Source organism: Mytilus edulis, chromosome 9 (genome assembly GCF_963676685.1).
Source record: "Mytilus edulis chromosome 9, xbMytEdul2.2, whole genome shotgun sequence".
Classification (NCBI taxonomy): domain Eukaryota; kingdom Metazoa; phylum Mollusca; class Bivalvia; order Mytilida; family Mytilidae; genus Mytilus; species Mytilus edulis.
Genome location: NC_092352.1, coordinates 50321144 through 50342001, shown reverse-complemented (window position 1 = coordinate 50342001; position 20858 = coordinate 50321144). Strand labels below are relative to the sequence as shown.

Below are 20858 nucleotides of genomic sequence, written 5' to 3'. Positions count from 1 at the left end.
GCTACAACCAAGAATCAATAAGGTTTCAGGAAAAAAAAAATATTATTTGTGGCATACTCCACCCAATCAAAATCTGCCATGTTTTTGTTTCTGAAAACTATGTTATGCTCATTTTCGACTGGTCCCAAAGGAGCTAATGGTAGATTATAACCTATAGAATCAAAAAAAGGGCCCAGAATCTAGCAAATTTTAGGTCAAATGAATACTTGTTATATCTAGTAATGGAAAAGTTGTAGGAAAAAGATGTCGATCACTTACAAGCGAAGAAAAAAGAAAAGTTCAACATGTACCCAAATGACGGCAGAGGAAATGTGAAGCTGAGAGTTGATTTTTTTTACAAATAAAACTTATTTATTTTCTTATTAAATATGCAAAAGCAATAAGTCTGTGTGTTTTATCAGTAGACTAGTGGATAGGCCTTTCACATAAAACACTAACATCAGCTGTCAGGTAAATGGGGTAGATTCTACCCAAGAATTGAAAACTACAGGAAAAAATGACAATTTTCTCAATTTTGAAGAATTAAAAGTTTAATCTGAAACAACTTAATGCACTAAAAAACCATAACCTTACACCAAACAGATAAGACATTGACCAGAGATGATAACTCAATTATTTTATCATATCTGTCACTGCAGCTGTAAGAATTAAAAAATTATATCTGTACTGCTATCTCTCTCTGTTTATGAGAAGTGTTTATGAGAGTTCTGTTTGGTGCCTTTATTTCAAATAAAAGATGCAAATTTTAACCAAATTGTCAATATCAAAGTAAAGACAGAATCCCAAACTTTCACAAACTTTTTTCTTAAACAGTTACATTCACTGATTAAAGATAAATTCTACATATAAAAATGACCAAATTTAGAAAAGGAAATAATTCAGGTTTTCCAACTGGAACTGTGCCTTACAATAGACAAAGAAAAGCTGTAAAACCAAGTAAAAGTGACACAACACTAACAGTTTATAAAAGACTTACCAGAAAAATGACTTCTCTTGTGCAAAACATTCCATATAAGGATACCGATACTCAATGTGTATCTGACGCCAAACCTGCTGTTTTGTTGCGACCAAGGGATACTGATCTTAAAATTCCGTTCCTTGATCAATCAGTCATTCGGTCCGTCCGTCCGTACATCTATCCGTCTATCCGTCTGTCCAGCATAAACATGTCGCACCGTAACTTGAGGACAGCTTATCTTATTTTCTTAAAATTTAACATAGTTACATGTATTTCTTATATTGGTCAAACGATCAGTAAACCAATACAACACACTTGATGTCGTATGGGTATAAAACACATCTTTTATATCTGCTTGATGAAATCATGAGTTCAAATTTCCTATCAATTTTATTACAATCTTCCAATAGATTTAACAAACAGTTATAACCAATAATAAAAAAATTGGTAAAAATAACAATTGTAGAAAAAACGTGTTTCTCCTTGTAACGTTTGTAGAAAAAATAAAGTACATGGTTAACAGTATAAGGGAGCTACTGCAGATACAAATGATACTTTTAAATGTAAGTTACTTGTCAGTTTTCTTTAACTTGTTTGACAATTAGTATTTCCGTAAAGGTTGTCATACACCAGAAAAATACACAATTAAAAAAGTTTACACAACAATGAGAAAAACAAACAATATAATAAGTTTTGTAAAACACAAAGTATCACTCTATGCACCGAATATGTACATCGAAATAAGTTACATTGCTATTTGGAAACCAATAAAACGGATGAAAAAATGCAAATTAGCTGCACTAATCAACTGAGTAATCAATTCACAAAGAACACACATCAATGTTGTCATTGCTTTAATAAGAACTAGTAAAAAAATGGAAAGATTTCCATTTACTTTTAGTTATTAAATTATTTGGGCTTTTGTAAAGTATTTGATAAGACTTGGTCGGCTTTTAAATGTATATATTAAGAGAATGAGAAATAGCATAAAACATAAGTTTCAAAAATGTCTTTCTATGCTCAGATCCAGAACTGCCGGTATATGATTTTGATAAGGACCATCGAATAATAGTCTATCAACCATCACTAACAGAAATGTATCACCTTTGTAGTCATGGATGGGATGATAATGATGCTGCAGTGTTCTGTAAATATCTTAACAGAACCTGGATAGGAAGCTCTACAGTTGTCGACAAACTAAATGATATACCGATAGCTCCTTATTCACTGCATTGTGATGGACTTGAAGTCAGTTTGTTCGAATGTAATTATACAGAGGATACAACCAGCTGTAATACAACCAAAGTAGCTGGTGCTGTGTGTTGTCAAGGTGAAACGATGTTAATCAACTGAATGCATGTATTTTTTTCAATTATTGATATACGACATCTATCATATTAACCGATTATTCGTCAAGTAAAGTTCGTTCGTCAAACGATACCAGAGGATCATTCAAACTCATAGATCGAAAACAGACAATTATAGTACACAAGACCAATACAGAAACCTACAAACTTACAGCGATGTGGACGACATAAATGAACGAAATACAACTTAAATGCTTACTGAGAGGCGGACGGAACCAAAGAAAGACACCAAACTGATAAGTCGAACAGAGACCACCAAAAGCTTGGAAAAACACAGACAACGAAAACAAGTCAAACAAGCATTTACAAAACATAACATACAAAACTATAAAACAACACAAGCCCTGAAGAGTTCGGGGGTTATATCAGGTACTTCTGACGGAAAGACACATTCTGCTATGCGTGTGTCATCTACCATGTTAATCATTGTCACATAAATATAAGAAGCTGTATGGTGGCTAATGAGTGAACAACTTACCAGAGTTAAAATAAAATGGACAAAAGTAATGATAGACCACCGTAGGGTCTTCAACAATGAGAAAAAAAACTTTCCAAATAGTCGGATCTCTCGCAAGCATAAAACCCAAAACTGTTAAATAGAAGAGGATTCACAAAACGCAAGAGGTATACGATGTTTATTGTCATAATATTCAACCAAATCATGATGTCAATCAGCCATATATCAGTCATCAATTATATCATCAGTATATAATTCTTGTCGTAATAAAATTCAATTATAGCAGGTCATGAATCATTGATTTAACAAATTACCGAAGGGTCTTTTTTTTTCCATAGGTAAAGACAGACTAGGACAATGTGTCACGAATCCTTCTCCTCGAAACGAATCCCAAGAATCATTTACATTAGGTATGCGATACATAACATAACGTAATTTTACTTATTAACAAGATAATATTTAAGCTCGATACACTTAAGATTGCGAGTAAGTGTTTGAGTTAGCATTTGATATAACATTTTAGTTTTATCTTTTGATAAAAAAAGAAAATCTGCTGTGATTGTCAATAAGAAAGCTCTCAACTAGAGACCAAATGACACAGACATAAGCAACTATAGATCAACGTACGGTCTTCAACAATGGGCAAAACACATACCGAATAGTTAACTATAAGAATCCTCGAAATGACAAATGTAAAACAATTCAGACAAATTCAAGAAAACTTATTTAAGTACAAAATTATGAACGAAAGACAAATGTGTAAACATGATTTTACCTAATAACTTAATAATTTGAATTCAGAATTTAAATGTGTTTAGTCCAAGACTTGGCATTAATTTTTCAAAGATCACTGAATTTTCGTAGATGCCAGTGCAAAACAATATGTCTAACTCAATCCTCTGTAAATGTAGCTTGGTTTCATTTAGATCAAATCCATATAAATAGCACAAATACTTAAAATACATTTTCCTCCTTTTACTAATCATCCAATTTCCCAATTGTAACTATGCGGTAAATTATTCATTGAACGGTAATGTTATTAAGATATTTGTTTTAATTGCTCCCCAGGAAGGTGATTCATGTAGAACACACATAAATAGCTAAGTCCTTGTTTTAGCATGAAAGACGACATCGGGATCAGCTGTTACACTGTCCTTTGGAAAAGTCTGCTATTTTACAGAACAGTAATGTCAATCGTTGGGACTGATCTCCTTTAAATCGGTCCATAAAAAATACTATTTTTAAGCAAACTTGTTAATACATTCATGTGATGATTCTGCAATGATATTCACGAATCAGAGTAGTCCTGTTTACAAGTTAACTTTCGGTCATGTTAACTTTATCTTGGAGCAGAACAAAACAAAATTCACGTATAATCATTTAATTACAAACACTACAAATCCTTGGTAAAATGTGTATACTAATAAAGATGCCGGTCATCTTAGTTGAGCTATTTTGCAAATAGTTGTACAAATCGTGATAAATGTGATACATGCATGGCATTTGGTATAACGGTTGACTGAATGCTGTTTGTGAGCGGTTCATTAAATCAACAGAACATAATGGAATAAACTTAGTTTTATAGCTAGCAAAACCTCCCACTGGTAGGCCTGATTGGTTTATGTTCTCTTTTTGTCAAGTAGAAAATATTTCATGCATGTTCGGGACGAGAATAAATTAAAACACAAATTAAAAACTGGAATTATTGGCGAAATGGATTGTGCCACTTCTAGCTTGAACATTAGGGATATTGGTTATGAACCCCCCTCCCCCCCCCCCCTTTTTGGACCAGTTAATGAATTGTTATAACTTAAGTGTTCACAACCTCCGGAAAACGTGACACTCTTTGAAATGTTTACTTCCTTCATAGCCAAATGCACACACAACGTTGACAAGTATGTTTCTGGTGGTCGGAAGATCCCAACAGATGACCATATACCCATTCACCATTCAATCGTTAGGGTGAAACATTCATATTGTAAACATGGAATAAAAAAAAAGATCAAATTTCGGTTAGAAAATTGTTATGCCCTTATCATGCTTATTGCACAATATTCTTTAAGAATACATTATATCAGATACTTGTATCGGTATTTAGTTTGTATGGTTTTAGTTTGTATGGTTTATGTTTATTTTATATACTTGCTGAAGAGTTTAACACCTCTAACATTACGTTTAAATTTCAAACTGACCTTAAGCTGAGATGTTTCATTACCATTAGGAGTTAAGCCACAGCCTTGTCATTTTGAATACAGATGTTTCATACAAATTAGAGATGTCGCTATAGGTTAAATATCCGTTTGAAAGGATTTAAAAAAATGACTATCCTCAATGCTCTTCAACTTCGTATTTGTTTGGCTTTCTAACTTTTTTTATATGAGCGTAACTGATGAGTCTTATGAAGACCAAAAACGCGTCTAGCGTGCTAAATTATATATCTTACTTTAATAGTACATATATGTTATCCCCCCCCCCGAAAATCATATAACCATTAAGAGATATTTCAACTTTCCCGAAATAGACTGCAGCGTGAACACCAAGTTTTTGGAGTAAATCTCATTGTTTCCCTTTGTAAGAGAACATATGCAAATATGTATTGGCATGTACAGGTTTATGTGAATCAAGCAAGATGTACTTGCCCAATAGAACCCCGATAGTGTCTCATTCCAAGTTTATTCCTAAACATGCTAAATGATTGATTGTAAATGACTTGAACCCCCCTATAATAAATACATATACATGTGAAAAATTGAAACAAATGAAATGTTTTCATCTAAGATTATAAAAATGACTATCCTCAATGCTCCTCAATTTCGTATTTGTTTGGATTTCTAACTTTTTTTATATGAGCGTCACTGATGAGTGTTATGAAGACGAAACGCGCGTCTAGCGTACTAAATGATAATCCTGGTACCTATTTACTTCACTTGGTCGATGCCACTGCTGGTGAACGTTTCGATCCCTAGGGTATCATCTGCCCAGTAGTCAGCACTTCGGTGTTGGCATGAATATCAATATGGTGGTCATTTTTATACATTTCCTGTTTAGAATATTTGGAATTTAAAAAAAAGCTAAAGATTTTCTTATCCCAGGCATGATATACCTTAGCGTATTTGGCACAACTTTTTGGAATTTTGGATCCTCGATGCTATTCAACAATGTTCAACTTCGTATTCGTTTGGCTTTCTAACTTTTTTGATAGGAGCGACACTTATGAGTCTTATGTAGATAAATCGCGCGTCTGGCGTACTAAATTATAATCCTGGTACCTTTGATAACTATTTATACCGCTGGGTCAATGCCACTGCTAGGAGACGTTTCGTCGCCGAGAGTATCACCAGCCCATTAGTCAGCACTTCGGTGTTGACATGAATATCAATAATGTGGTCATTTTTTTTTTATAAATTTCCTGTTTTTAATCATTTGAATTTTCCAAAAAACTAAGGATTTTCTTATCCAAGACATAGTTTACCTTAGCAGTATTTGGCACAACCTTTTGGAATTTTAAATCCTCAATGCTCTTCAACTTCGTATTTGTTTGGCTTTCTAATCTTTTTTGATATGAGCGTAACTGATGAGTTTTATGTAGACAGCGTGTCTGCCTTACTAAATTATAATCCCGGTACCTTTGATAACTATAATTCTGTAATTTTGATGAATCCAGCTAAATAACTTGGGTGTTCTGAATATATGTTTCTTCATAAAATGAAAAAAAATATCGTGACCTCGTTCCTTCATTGATCTGAGAATTTAATGGTTTGTCACATATATGTGAATGACAATTGCTAGGTCAAATATGACAATTTCGAATTGTATTACCTAATATTACCATCCGAAGCTGTTTTGGGGATTTACCTTCAACGGGATCGCTAAACTCTGAATATGTAAAAAGCCAATGATGTATAAAAACAGAAATAGTTGAAGAGCTTTATGATCAAAAAGGACCTCAAGATAATTCTTGTAGTCAAATGTATATAAGTGACAATTCATGTCAGCACAAAAAGAGCTGACTACTGGGCTTTTGATACCCTCGGGGAAATAAATCTCCACCAGCAGTGGCATCGACCCAGTGTAGTCAAATGTATATAAGGTTAATGTTGCCTTAGTTTCTTCATTGTTGTAAAAGTTTTAGAATTATTTCCGATGCAAAGACCCTATTAGTGCATTAATGTAAATACCAAACTATGTCACCTTTAATGACCTTGCAACAGTATCGTAACTATTTCCCTTCCGAATAAGTCTGTTTCAAGGTTGGTTAGCTGTTGAGGCGAAAACCGACCTTGCTGTGCTTTGTAAATAATATTACCATAAAATGTTGGATGTGAAATACATGAACTGCATTATACATGTATGTCTGCATGTTGATTTGTAGTAATTTTACGAATGATGTCCTTGTACCAATGATAAAATTTAGTAAAAGTTTTGTGTAGTTTGCGATACCGAAAACCCTGGTGTAATACAGAGATTTATTTCGTTAAAATCAAACACTTTGCTACACACACGAGAAAATCGAACAAGTTGAGGTATATAAACACCATAGGATGGTGACAAGAGAACGTCACCATTTCAAAAAAAGAAAATTAACAATACATGCAATAGGATATGAAAAATTATCTCTATTATCATAAGTTTTGGTATAAAGCTTCCCGTTCCAGATATAGATATCAAGATTCAGAAACGGGCAGTGTTCATTGCCAGTATTAGATTTATTTAAACTCAGTTCAGCCGGGAAAATCTCTTTAGTGTAAACACTGAAGTTGTCATTATTTAGAGCCAATATATCATCCAAATATCTAAAAGTGTAAATAACTTTTTGTATCAAATGTTGTTTCGATCGGTCTTTGCTAAGTTTAATCATAAATTGTATCTCATAACTCATATCAATAAAGAAGCGGTTCCGCAATAAATGGTGCACAGTATGTCCCAATTGGAATTCCGATATATGGAATCTCCTTAGCGAACACACATGTTCATGATGTTATCTAGTAAATATTCAAGGACAGTTATAGTATCAAAGCAGGTACAAATGACATATTTCTTTTGTTGGTTATTACTAAAAATGACCTAAAAGAGGTGAAACATATATATTTGCATTCTGACTTTTTAAATGCTAAATTAATTAGGTGTGTGAATTTGTTCTTTTTAAGTTTATAAGAGAAAGTGGTATGCAGGGTAGAAAAATTTAAACTTTGAACAGATTCAAAATCACCAATATTAGCAAATCAAATCAAATCAAATATTTTATTGTCATATAAACTTTACAGTTTGTGACCAACATATATTAATACAATAAACACAATAAACATATATACATACATATTAAACATACAAAATATCAACAGCATTAAAATGTATAACAACAAACAAGTTGTTAAGAGTCCCCTGCCCTCAGTTCTAATGACTTTTTCAAGAAGGATCCTAACTTATTTGTTTGTAAAGGCGATGATGGATTTAGTAAATAATGAATTTTTTCTTCTTCATTTAAATTATTAAAGTTATTATTTTCTGTACATATGTGATGAAAAAATTCATTTCTTAGAGTTTTATTATACTCACAATATAGTAAAAAATGTTTCTCATCCTCTAGTATTTTACATTTATGGCAAAGACGTTCCTCTCTTGGGATTTTAAAATATCTCCCCTTTTCAATCAAGAGGGAGTGATCACTTATTCTAAATTTAGTGATTAATCTCCTTATCTGAAAATTAGATGTATTTAGATAATATTCTAGTTTGTAATCTTTTTTAAGTTTTTTATAGAGAAAAAATTTACTTTTATCATCGATGTTTTGAAATTTATTTTGAATTAAATCTTCATATCTATTTTTCATTTTTAACTTTATATCGTTTTTTATTTTATTTACATCTTTTATGTCCTTACAAGCAGAAAGAATATTAAGGTCAACGTTAGTCTCTTTGACAATATTTTTAGCATATGTATACCATGAGTAAGTTCCTGTCAAATCTAAAGACTGTGCTAGAGAAAAAGCTTCCTTTAATAATGGATTAATATTATTATTATATAGTCTAGCTAAATATAAAAGGGTTTGTGTTTTAATAAAACATTCTATAGGCAATCTTCCTAATTCAACTCTTGCTCCTAAATTGGATGCATTTTTTCTTATCCCTAGAGTAGATTTACAAAATTTAAGATGCATATTTTCTATGGGGGTTTTGTCTATAAAATCAAGTTGATTAATTTCTTTTCCTGAAGTTAAGGCTCTGCTTTTGGCTCGATGAAAAGAAATATATGTATCCAAATATGTTACTTCTGAATTATAGGTCATAATTGGTTTTACTAAAGAATCAAAAAGATTATTTGCTACTTTTATAGGTAGATTATTCAATGATTTAGTATATGATTTTATTGCAAAAAATACTTTTTTTGCTTTTTTTGTCAGCTCTAAAGTACTTTGTGATAAATTTCCATTACATTTTATCAACATTCCCAAAAATGAATATTCTGTTACACTCTCTATGGCTTTATTCTCATAGTAAATATGTGATGTTTCACTTTTATGTTTTGACTGACTAAAAATCATGGATTTAGTTTTGTTTGTATTCAAAGAGAGTTGCCATTTGTTACAATATAATTTAACGTTATTTAAACTGTTTTGTAGACCCTCTTTTGATTCTGATAGGATTAAAAGATCATCCGCAAAAAGAAGGCATCCTACCTTACTATTTATAAGTTTAAGGGGACTTGAATCATTTCCCTCAAAATTTTTTACAATATCATTTATAAAGACATTAAATAAAGTGGGACTTAGTGTGTCTCCCTGTTTAACCCCTCTAGCAATATTAAAATATTCTGATACATAATCTTTATATTTTAAAGATGATTTAGTATTTAAGTATTGTTGTTTTATAACTCTATAAAAAGACTTGACAACTCCCATTTTACATAATTTATAAAGTAAAGCAGTTCTCCATACTGAATCAAAAGCCTTTTTCAGATCTATGAAGCAGGCATAAATCTTTTTTTTCTCTTTATGTAAATATTTATTAATCAAGGACTTTAATAAAAAGATGCTATCAGCTGTTCTGTGATTTTCTCTGAAACCAAACTGACAATCACTTAATTGTTTGTCAACAATCTTGATTAGCCTATTATTTAATATGGCATTAAAAATTTTTGATAGATTACTTATAAGAGAAATGCCTCTATAATTATTAGGGTCTAACTTGTCACCTTTTTTATGTAAAGGGATCATGAAAGATAATTTCCAAGAATCTGGATAATTACCTGTCTTTAAAATCAAATTAAAAACTTTTACAATAGAATTAATTATCACAGGTTGTGAGTGTTTGAGTATTTCATTCACAATTCTATCTGGACCTGCTGATTTGTTTACTTTTAGGTTTGAAATGACCAGTTTTACTTCAGCAAATGTTATTGGTGCATCAGTTTCCATATTCAATTCAATATTATCTTCTATAATGTTTAGTTCACGTTCCAGTTTATTTACAAAGGATTTATCATATGAGGCTGGTGTACCCTGATCCTGAAAATGTTTTATGATTTTATTTTCATTCATTAAAATTTCAGGAATATCTTCTTCAATATTTGGTTTCTTTTTTATTGCCTTTAGAACATTCCAGTATTCTTTTGGATTATTTTTTAAATTATCTGAAAGTGATTTATAAAGTTTTTGGTGATATTCAAATTTTTTCTGTTTAATCATTTTTTTTAGTTTTTTACATAATTCAAAATATTTAGATTTTAAACTTTTGTCATTTAAGTTATTCTTGATTTTATTTCCTAAATAGTTTATTTGTCTTTTTGTTTCATATACTACATTATCTGACCATACTTGTTTAATTTTTTTCTTTTTCTTTTTTGTTGGTTTAGATATGACTTTACATGTATTTTCTGCAATAGTTTGTAAAATTTTGTTTAGTTTTTCAGTTGCACTATCAACGCCTAGTTTATTGCTATCAAAATGTTCCATCTCTAAATCTAAAATTTCCTTTTTAACATTTTCTGTTGATAGAACATCAATTAATTTTGAAGATGACAATTCTGTCCATTTGTATGATTTTATCAAATGCCATCTCTTCTCATCTAAACATTTCTTCATACATGTATCTGATATAATAGAACAATTCATATATAAGTTTATTTGAACATGATCTGATAAATATGTAAAGTCATTTGTTTTAAAGTATTTTACCTCAGGCAGGAGACTCTCACTTGCAATAGCATAATCAACTGTACTGAACCCAGTATTACACATATAAGTAAAATATCCCAGGGAATCTCCCAAAAAACGACCATTAAGTATACGAAGCCTTGAGGACGAACATAATTCAAGTAATTTATTCCCCAATGTATTCAAAGTGCTATCTTGGTTTACTCTTCTGATATCAATATCAGTTATATAGCTCTCTGGAAGAAGGTCAATACCATCAAAATTATTTATTTCATCTGAGTCATTTTCTATGTAATCTGCTTTCATTGCAGTCCTAGAATTAAAATCCCCTATTAAAATAATTTGTCCTTCAATAGAAAATGAACTAATTTCATTTTCAAGATTTTCCAAGTCACTATCATAATGTGCTGATGAAAAAGGGATTAGCATTAAGTATATCAAGTACTTCCAACGAATATTTTACACTTCAAGAGTAATTACATCCACTATTTTTAAAGGCTTTATAAGAACAATTTATCACCAGGAATTTGATTGTACCAAGTGTATACGTACTTGTAAGTAAAATCAATAGTTTAGAAATTTAACAATGGCTTGAGTACGAACAAAATCTGTTTTTGTTAGGAGTTTTGTGCAGCTTCAGAAGCCAATACTATCATGACTATTAGAAACACTTAAATTGTATTTGGTTCTGCTTGTAAAAATGTAGCTGTTACTTAATGTTTGTGACATATGTCATTTTTTGAAAACGGAGTCAACTGGAATGTTGGTGAATTCGGGGTTTCCTTTTGCATAACCTCTATGTAAATATTTTACGTCAAACAATAATGATATAATTGGCAGCCTTATCAGCCAGGACAAAAAGATATTCCTTGGCGAGTTCTTTTAGCTTATGTTTGATACGAGAAATATGCTATTATGGTTGTTGTTAGGATGAAATGTTCTGTAAAATGTTTTATACGTATATCAACTATTTTCATTACTGAATTAAAAAGATAATTTAAGGATTTCTTGTCAGTTTTTTCTCATTTTCACCATTTCGAGCAGGAATTACGGAGTGAGTCGTGGATGATGTTACGACAATCATTCCAATTAATAATTGACGAGGACAATATTAATGTCATTTACTATAAATGGTTTCAACTCCCGGTCATGAACGATGTTCCGGTTCTTGTTATAACATGTATTCGGAATTACTGCAATTTCATGACGTAGATTTATTGGCACTGATATTGACATCTTGACAAACTTCGCTATAATCAATTTTATATTTCCGGGTAAATTTTTTGTCAACTTAACAAATCAGAGCAAGTTCAGTATTATCAAATCACTAGGGATTTTTTCCTTAGAAGAATGATCATTAAAAATACCAGCAGTATTTACAAAATCAAAATCTTTATTGCCATATTTGATTTCAATAAAAGGTTCGAAATGATCTTCAGGGCGATTAATTTTGGTAAAGAGTTTAGAATAACAGTAAGCAATAATAATTTTGACGATTTCATACTTAGGACTGCACTATGGAATTGTGTTGCAATCCTCTTATATTTGATGTAATTTTTTAACAGGTAAAGCACAGAGTTAATAGATAATGTCTGCCGTTGTTTTTTTGAAATAGAAATAAGGGTCAGAAATATTTGTGTTCTTGGTACAAAATTTTCATTGATTGATTTTTATTGTACGTCCATCAGAACGCCTTCTACGATCAGTTTTAGAAACTATATTCAAAATGTTAACATTATCGGTTCTTGATACATTACCGATTCCCATGATATCATCATTAAGACCGAGTTGTTTCGGGACCAGATGAAGCCGGCCTCTAGGTGTTGAAGACAGAAAGTGTATTAAATAAACTCATCATTGATATCAGGACTAAATTTAGTATATACGCCAGACGCGCGTTTCGTCAACAAAAGACTAATAAGTGACACTCGAATCTAAAACAATTAAAAAGGCCAAATAAAGTACGAAGTTGAAGAGCATTGAGAAACCAAAACTACAGCTAAGGTAATCTATGCCTGAGGTAGAAAAGCCTTAGTATTTAAAAAAATTCAAAAATTTGTAAACAGTAAATTTATAAATATAACCATATTTAATGACAATTCATGTCAGCACAAAAAGTGCCGATTACTGGGCTTGTGATACCCTTTGGGGAAATAAATCGCCACGAGCAGTGGCATCGACCCAGTGGTTGTAAATAAACTCATTATAGATACCAGGACTTTAGTAAAAATTTAGTATAAACGCCAGACGCGTGTTTCGTCTACAAAAGACTCATCAGTGACGCTCGAATCCAAAAAGGTTAAAAAGGCCAAATAAAGTACGAATTTATTGTTACCGAGTTGGGCCAGAACAACTTATTTTGCAAATGCACTTTCCATGAATTCATTTTGGCTATATTTTCTTTTACAAACGGCATTTTTTTCCTGCAGGCTTATTTATTATTTTTTTCAGCTAGTATTCATGTGACTATCATGTCTCCACTGATTGTAACAATAGATGCTGCTTTACTGATCATCTTAATTGTTTGCTACAGAAGATCGAGATCCAAAAAATTAAAACCCTGTCAATCTCAGCATAATTCAACTACAACAGAGATGACCGATTCGTCAAATTATAACGTAATAAACTATAGTGAAATGTCACATATTAGCATGATAAAGATAAATGAGAAAAGAAATGAAATTCCTACTATACAACATCATCTACAAAACATAAAAACTTCAATTAAACAGAACAAAAACATTTGCACCAAAAATGAATCATTATCTACAAATAAAAACTCGTTTGAACATATTTATGAATCAGACTCAATCCGAAACAATATATGTGAATCATTAACAAAACAACAGGAATTAGATACACATACTTATGAATCAACAGAATTTGTACAACCACCTGACATTAAAACTTCAATGGAACAGGATCAAAATATTTGCCACACATACGAAACATTGTCAAACAACAGAAACTCAGACAAACATATCTATGAATCAGACTCAATCAATACAAATCAATATGAATCATTAACAAAGCCACCGGAATCGGATAAACATACTTATGAGTCTACAGAACTTACACAACCACACGACATTGAACAGGACCAACATATTTGCATCAAATACGAATCGTTATCAACCAATAGAAACTCAGACAAGCATATCTATGAATCAACCCATACCAATCAATATGAATCATTGAAAAAGCAACAAGAATCTGATAAACATACATATGAGTCTACAGAACATGCACAACCACATGACATTAAAATTTCAACTGATCAGGAAGATAATTTTTGCAACAAATACGAATCATTATCAACCAATCGAAACTCAGTTGAACATACTTATGAATCTACAGAACAAACATTACTGGTATCCCAATAGCAATCTCCTACTAACCTGCAAGAATCAGATAAATACGTGTATGCGTCAACAGAGTCTCCACACTAATGTGTTCAAACAAAACATGGAATTGGTTATTGAATATATATTCATTATATATCCATTAAAAATGTACAACATACAGTCTTTCAATATATTGCACGGTTTTGTATGCTAAATGATTCAATGTATCACGGATAGTGATACAACATAGACGATGAATTGTCAGCCATTATGAAAATATTAAGAAAGAAATACAATTTAGTTAAAAAATTAAAATAAACCTTTATCTAGTAAAGTAAATAGATGCATTCCTTGTGTGTGCTTGATTTATGTGTTTTACAGCACATTTATTTTTTTAATATAATAAAATATCAAAATACTTTGTTGTATATCAAAGTACGATAGGGATTCATTATATTTTTGAGAAAGCGTGCATGTATGTTATTCTTAAAAAGTATTATTTTCTGTGTTTGTGAATTAAAGCAGAGTGGCGCATCTTCAAAATAAAAAAAAATCATTGGTCCCCTTGTTCATATAGTTAACAAAAACTTTGACCTTTTCAGTACGTCCAATGCTCTTAATATCCAATACGACATAAATGCATTGCTTTTCATTTTTTTGTTTGTTTCCCATCTGAATAATTCGTATTTTTAACCGAGGTCATCATCTTGGATATACATGCATACACTATTGACATTTGACATTTGACATCAGTTTCTGAATTATATATTATGTTTATTAATAAATACAAGTTCTTATAATTATGCCATGCAAACAAAAATGCTATATTTCAATATGATGTACATAAAAATGACAATTGATTAAAATTACTAAGGATGTACATGTATACTCCATATGAGGTTGCTCCTACTCCCGGGAAGCTTAAACACGAAAAATAGTTAACAGGTCAATTATTTTATAGCGTTTTCCCTTTTTAAGTCTTATAGCCATGATTTTTTGGAAAGTCTTATTTTCTTTTATACCTTCAAGTTTTTTGAGAGATTATATATATAAAACAATGTGCAACATTTTCATTACTGTTTTTTTATAAATTAATATTGCATATAATGCAATTGTATTGATCGATTTGTAAAACTCTATCATTATTTGCATTGATAATGTAGTATTTGATATCGATGATGTGAGTTTCATTTTACATTTACTGGAGCTTTGCACTAATAAAGATATACAAATTTATGTCCAGTCTGGGTCATCATTTCTACAAGCACCCTTTGTCCACAATGATTGTTGTTGCTCAAGGAGGCTAAGTATGTCAAATGATTATCTTCCGCAGACTCAAATTTCATGTATATATAAAGCTCTTTTGTAAACACAATGGATTTTAAAATAACTATAGTGATCAACTCATTAAGAAAAGTGACTTTATGATGCTACAAAAAAAATCCTTTGCATGTAAACAAATTATGTAAACAATTTTCAAACTGTAAAATAAATTTACACGAAAATATTAAAAAGAAATTATTTCAAGAACTTTATCTTATATATTGAAACAATCATTAGAATTTTGTTTACATTTTGTCATTTCGGGATCTCTTATAGCTGACTATGCTGTATGGGCTTTGTAATTCATTATTGGAGGCTATATGGTGACCTTAGTCATCCGGTCTATTGTTGAGTATTGTCTCATTGTAAATCTTACCACATCTACTTTTTTATATCATATAAAAAGTTTTTTGTTACTTTTTGTCAAGTGACTTTTGTCCTTTTAACTAATCAAAGTATAAACGTAGCAACAGTTGCGTACATAATTGATTAGAAACATAGATTTCTCATCATCTGATTTAAATCTATTCTAAAAAGATATGAGAAGAAGTGATATGAGTGCCAATTAGACATTTCTACATCCAGGTCACAATTTGTAAAAGTATATAATTATAGGTCAAAGTACAGCATTCAACAAAGAATCTTGGCTCACACCGAACAGCAAGATATAAAATATAGAGTGAAAAGAAACATTCAAACAGAATAAACATACGGTCTAATCTATATAAATACGAGAAACACCTATGAATTAAACAAACAAAAGACAACCACCGAACAACAGGCTTCTGACTTTGGACAGTGCAAACAAACGCAGCAGGTCCAAACATTCCAACAGGCGCCAACCCGCATCTTAACCTGAAATATTAGTTCAACATCACAACGTAGTACGGTTGAGCAACTAATATATCGTATTCTCCATCCTTTTCATTTTTTTTTAATTAAAAAAGATGTAACCTATCATTTTGTTTTACCAAAGTTATATCTATGTCAATCATAGTTAAGCTTTTTAATATTTCACAAACATACACTTATTAATATTGTCTAGTAAGTAAAATTGAAAATGGGAATAGGGAATGTGTTAAAGAGACAACAACTCAACCGAAGAACAGAAAACAGCAGAAGACCACCATAGTTGTAATGCATTTACGACTAAGGTTTTAATGGCATATAGGATTGTTTTTTTATAATTCAATCAAACAATCATAAATATTTAATCTGCAAGATCACTATTCATCATTAACTGTGAAACAACCCTAGATAATGCCAACAGGAAAAGACATTACTCGACTTACATGACTAACTACAGCTATATGTACATATCCTAGTGTGTCGAATGGTCTAAAACGCTGTTCATCGTGTAGGCGGAGTTTCAACGATGTTTCAAGCTGCAGTATTTCGAATACAGCTGAGGAAAGAACAAACATTTGCAGACAAAACTTTGTTGAGCTAAATTTGAGACAAATTATATATGAATTATTGTGTTAGCCATGTATGGACGAGGGAATTCGATGCAGAACGACTGCGGTACCGTAAAGCTGTCAAATATTACGACGTGCTTTTTTACATACTAAATTGTTTCGGAATAAAACAAAAAAAAGTATTTATTTTCGAAGGAAAAGTAAAACATGGTTTGTTTTCAGTTAAAATCAGGAAAACATTTGAATTAACATTGAAAAGACATTGTTTTTACATGATTTTGAAGTGACCAGGTCATTTTTAACAAACATGAAATAAAAATGTTTGTCTCTTGAGAAACAAAAATGTTACCTAAGAAAAGACGAACAGTTGTGACCTTGTTTGTCATCGTCCTTTAATCAATGAGTATTAAAGATTTGATCGATTGTTAACTCATTTTAGTGACTTCTATACACTGTACTTGCTGATGTTCACATTGGTACAGGAATTTTATTCCGTTTTGAAGCTGTTTTTACTTGTAAAATAGTTAGGGTTTGAATTTAAAAAAAAATTAAAGACACTAAACAGGCTATCTTAATTTACTAAACTTAAAGATATTTCTATCTTAGAGGACTTCTATTGATATGACTGAGAACGATTAAATGTCCGAAGATTACCTGAAAACATGCCCTAGTATTGTTCTAAGACAGCTTTTTTGACATAACCCCTGAAACAAATGCCTTGTCAAAATGGAACTATAACTTAATTAATCTTTTAAAAAAACTACATGATTTTACAGTTTTCCACATAATAATTCCCTATTATGTTAACAGTTTAGCATACGAATCTGTTTTGAAGGGTCTTTATTTTTTCTACTGTTTTCGTTCAAAATAAAATATATATATTTTGTTAATCTCTTCCTGTTAATTGTAGATTTGTGAAACTAACATTTATTTCCCAGTAGATCGTTTTTGAGGAAAATGTGTTATTCAGGTAATTTTGCCCTGGTAATAAGTTCACTAAGTAGATACACTCTGCTTCAAATGAACAACATTTATAGTTTTTGTTTTACTAGTTCAGAAATTAAATCGAACACAATGAAGTAATATGATTTATATGTTATGAACCATTCATTTTACATATAGTCGCAGGTCAAGGAACACACCACTACAATAGATACAATGATAAATATACAGTGCTCTAATCTAATCTGAATTTACAAATCACTATCTCTTCAATCAATTTTAAAGAATACTAAATAATAATGACACGAACAAGACGCGTCAAACATTGAATGAGCTTATTGTTTCTTTTAACGTGATGACGAAACAGTAAATTACATTTTTGTTGTACAAAAGTACAAAGCTAAAAAACAGGGAAGACATTAAACATTAGTTTGAATTATCTATAAAATTAGTTGCTTAACACATACTCTATTTTCAAGGCTTCTTTTTTATTTTCTTTATCTGATAAAACCATTTTATATCTGAATTACCAGCTGAAAAGGTCTCTGTATGGATGAACAGTCTTTTCTTTTGAATGTTTTAAATAAACAAGACATCCACGTATTCAATGGGCGTTAACGGGAGATAAGCTTTCAAGTTCTTTTATCCGGGATATGAATCGAATATTTATATTTTAATGTGTGTCATACTAAAACGTATATAAAAAACGTCGTAAATAAACAATTTACACTGCATCATGTGCATTAAAACGATAATATATACCAATAGCTCGTGATTAGGTTTGTCATAATAAGTCACATAAATACCGAACTCTGAGGAAAATTTAAACAGAAAATACTCAGGCAAATGGCAAAATTAAAATTGCAAGCACATAAAACAAATTGATAACAACTGTCATATTTCTGTTTTCGTATGTAGACAATACTGGATTAAACCTTATTTTACAATTAGCTAAACATCTCACTTGGATGACAGTCGTATCAAATTATTATATTGACAACGATGTGTAAACTATAAAAACAGACATAATAGGTAAAAAAGTCAAAAATAGGGATAAAGTAGTCAACAGTGTATTATAATCTTGATCAATCTAAATACAAACAAAAATGTCAACAAAAAAAGGGAACAAAATACCACATAGACAAAACATTGTGCAAAACACATTCGCAAAAACGAAAGACTAGAATACAAAAACATGATAACACAAACGTAGGCTAAACAGTAACTGTTAGAATACAAGCATTGACATATCATATCAAATTGAAGATATATAATATGTATGCAACTGATCCCCATTGTCATTTTCTGGATGTAAGTCATTATATGATGCAGATTGCACCGTGTCTGATGCATTTTTTTATCATTAAGTTAATGGGATAGATATGTGCAACATATTCATCAAACTTTGAGTTATATAGTAAAAAAACATCATCTATACATCAAGTAAAGTTAGGAAATTGCCTTTTTCTATTCAATCTTCCTCAGAAGTTCCTGTATTAAGTATAATCCCATTCCTCTGTGCACATTTTTCTACATTTATTACGAATCCATTACGTACTATCAACTAGTAATATTGTCTTCCAAGTTTGTTTATAGAAAATATTGGCTGCTATTTAATTTTTGGTTTTGATGTCGAATGGAGTATTTGAAAGTAGGATCGCTATTAATGCAAGTTATTATGTGAAAAGCAGGCAGTGACTTCCAATTCAGTATCCATATATCAGAATAGATCCCAGTCACATAAAACGGCGCAGGGATTGTGCAAATTTTATTTTATATATTTCTTGGACTAAAATTTCAGTAATAGCTCATTTGATCAATTTATCTTCTGGCTCAGGAAATTATTAAATGTGTTGTTTTCAATTTTTTACACCACTGCGTCGATACCTCTGTTGATGGACTATCAGTTCCCGAGGGTATCAACCACTCAGTAGTCAGTACGTCGGTACTGACATGATTTAACAAACTTTACTAAAATTGTCCGTTTATAAATTTTGAAATTATTAAACAAAACTAAGGTTTCAACTCCTCCCTTAGGTAGTTGGTTTTAGATGGAGTTGGCTATTTATTTTAGGTATTTTTGACATATAGCTCTCAAACGGTTTCGGTACTTATACATCTTCGGATTTTAAATGTTTGGATTTGAGCGTTCCTGATGAAGGTAAATCCAGAAAAGCGCTTCGGACGCAAGAAATCATTAAACGTGTTGTTTTCAATTTTTTATATAGAAGATAATGTAGTCGTACAGTGTAAGTCGTCCGTTAAATTTTTACTAGGAACATTCCTTTATTTTTGTCTGAATAAGCAATTCTATAACGGACTTGGTGTATATTATTATTCTCCGCACTCTTGATTTGCCACGTACATGACTTAACAAAAACTTTCTTCATTAGACCCATTAACATTTCATGTATTCACCATTCATAGTTTTAAAAAATCAGGGATATGATATTATATTTATATTTTGAGCTTTTGTTTTCATCCCTGCAATAATAGAACATTATATTAGTTGTATAGAATTTTAATTCTGCTGCTTTTATTTTACACTCTATAAGTAAATTATTTTTTATGCAGTATGAAAAAGAAAGAAGATATGTCATGGTTTTTATTATCGTATATTCTGACCTCGATGATAATTGGTTGCTATTAAGCATTTTATGTGACATTACGACTCATTTGTATAATTCGTATTTATTTTTGCACGTCTTGGCGTAACTATAATACACATGATAACGAAAGCACCTTTGCTTATTTAAAAATAATAAACGATAACGAAAGTGCATCATAAGAAATATACGAAGATAAATCAATCGAATACAAAAAGATCTCAGCGACACACGGAAAATAACTATTGCATTAATCAATATTAATCTAGAATAGTGAAATCTAAGGAATTT

The 20858-nt window shown here is 30.9% G+C and overlaps 1 protein-coding gene across 1 annotated transcript; it reads left to right on the top strand.

The window, feature by feature from the left end:
* The first annotated feature begins 1497 nt into the window (after positions 1-1497).
* Positions 1498-14628, top strand: LOC139488532 (uncharacterized). The gene is made up of 4 exons (XM_071274235.1): positions 1498-1521; positions 1983-2288; positions 3121-3192; positions 13386-14628. Exons 2-4 carry the CDS (start codon positions 2054-2056, stop codon positions 14315-14317), a joined length of 1239 nt encoding a protein of 412 aa, XP_071130336.1. The 5' UTR covers positions 1498-1521; positions 1983-2053; the 3' UTR covers positions 14318-14628.
* The last annotated feature ends 6230 nt before the right edge of the window (positions 14629-20858 follow it).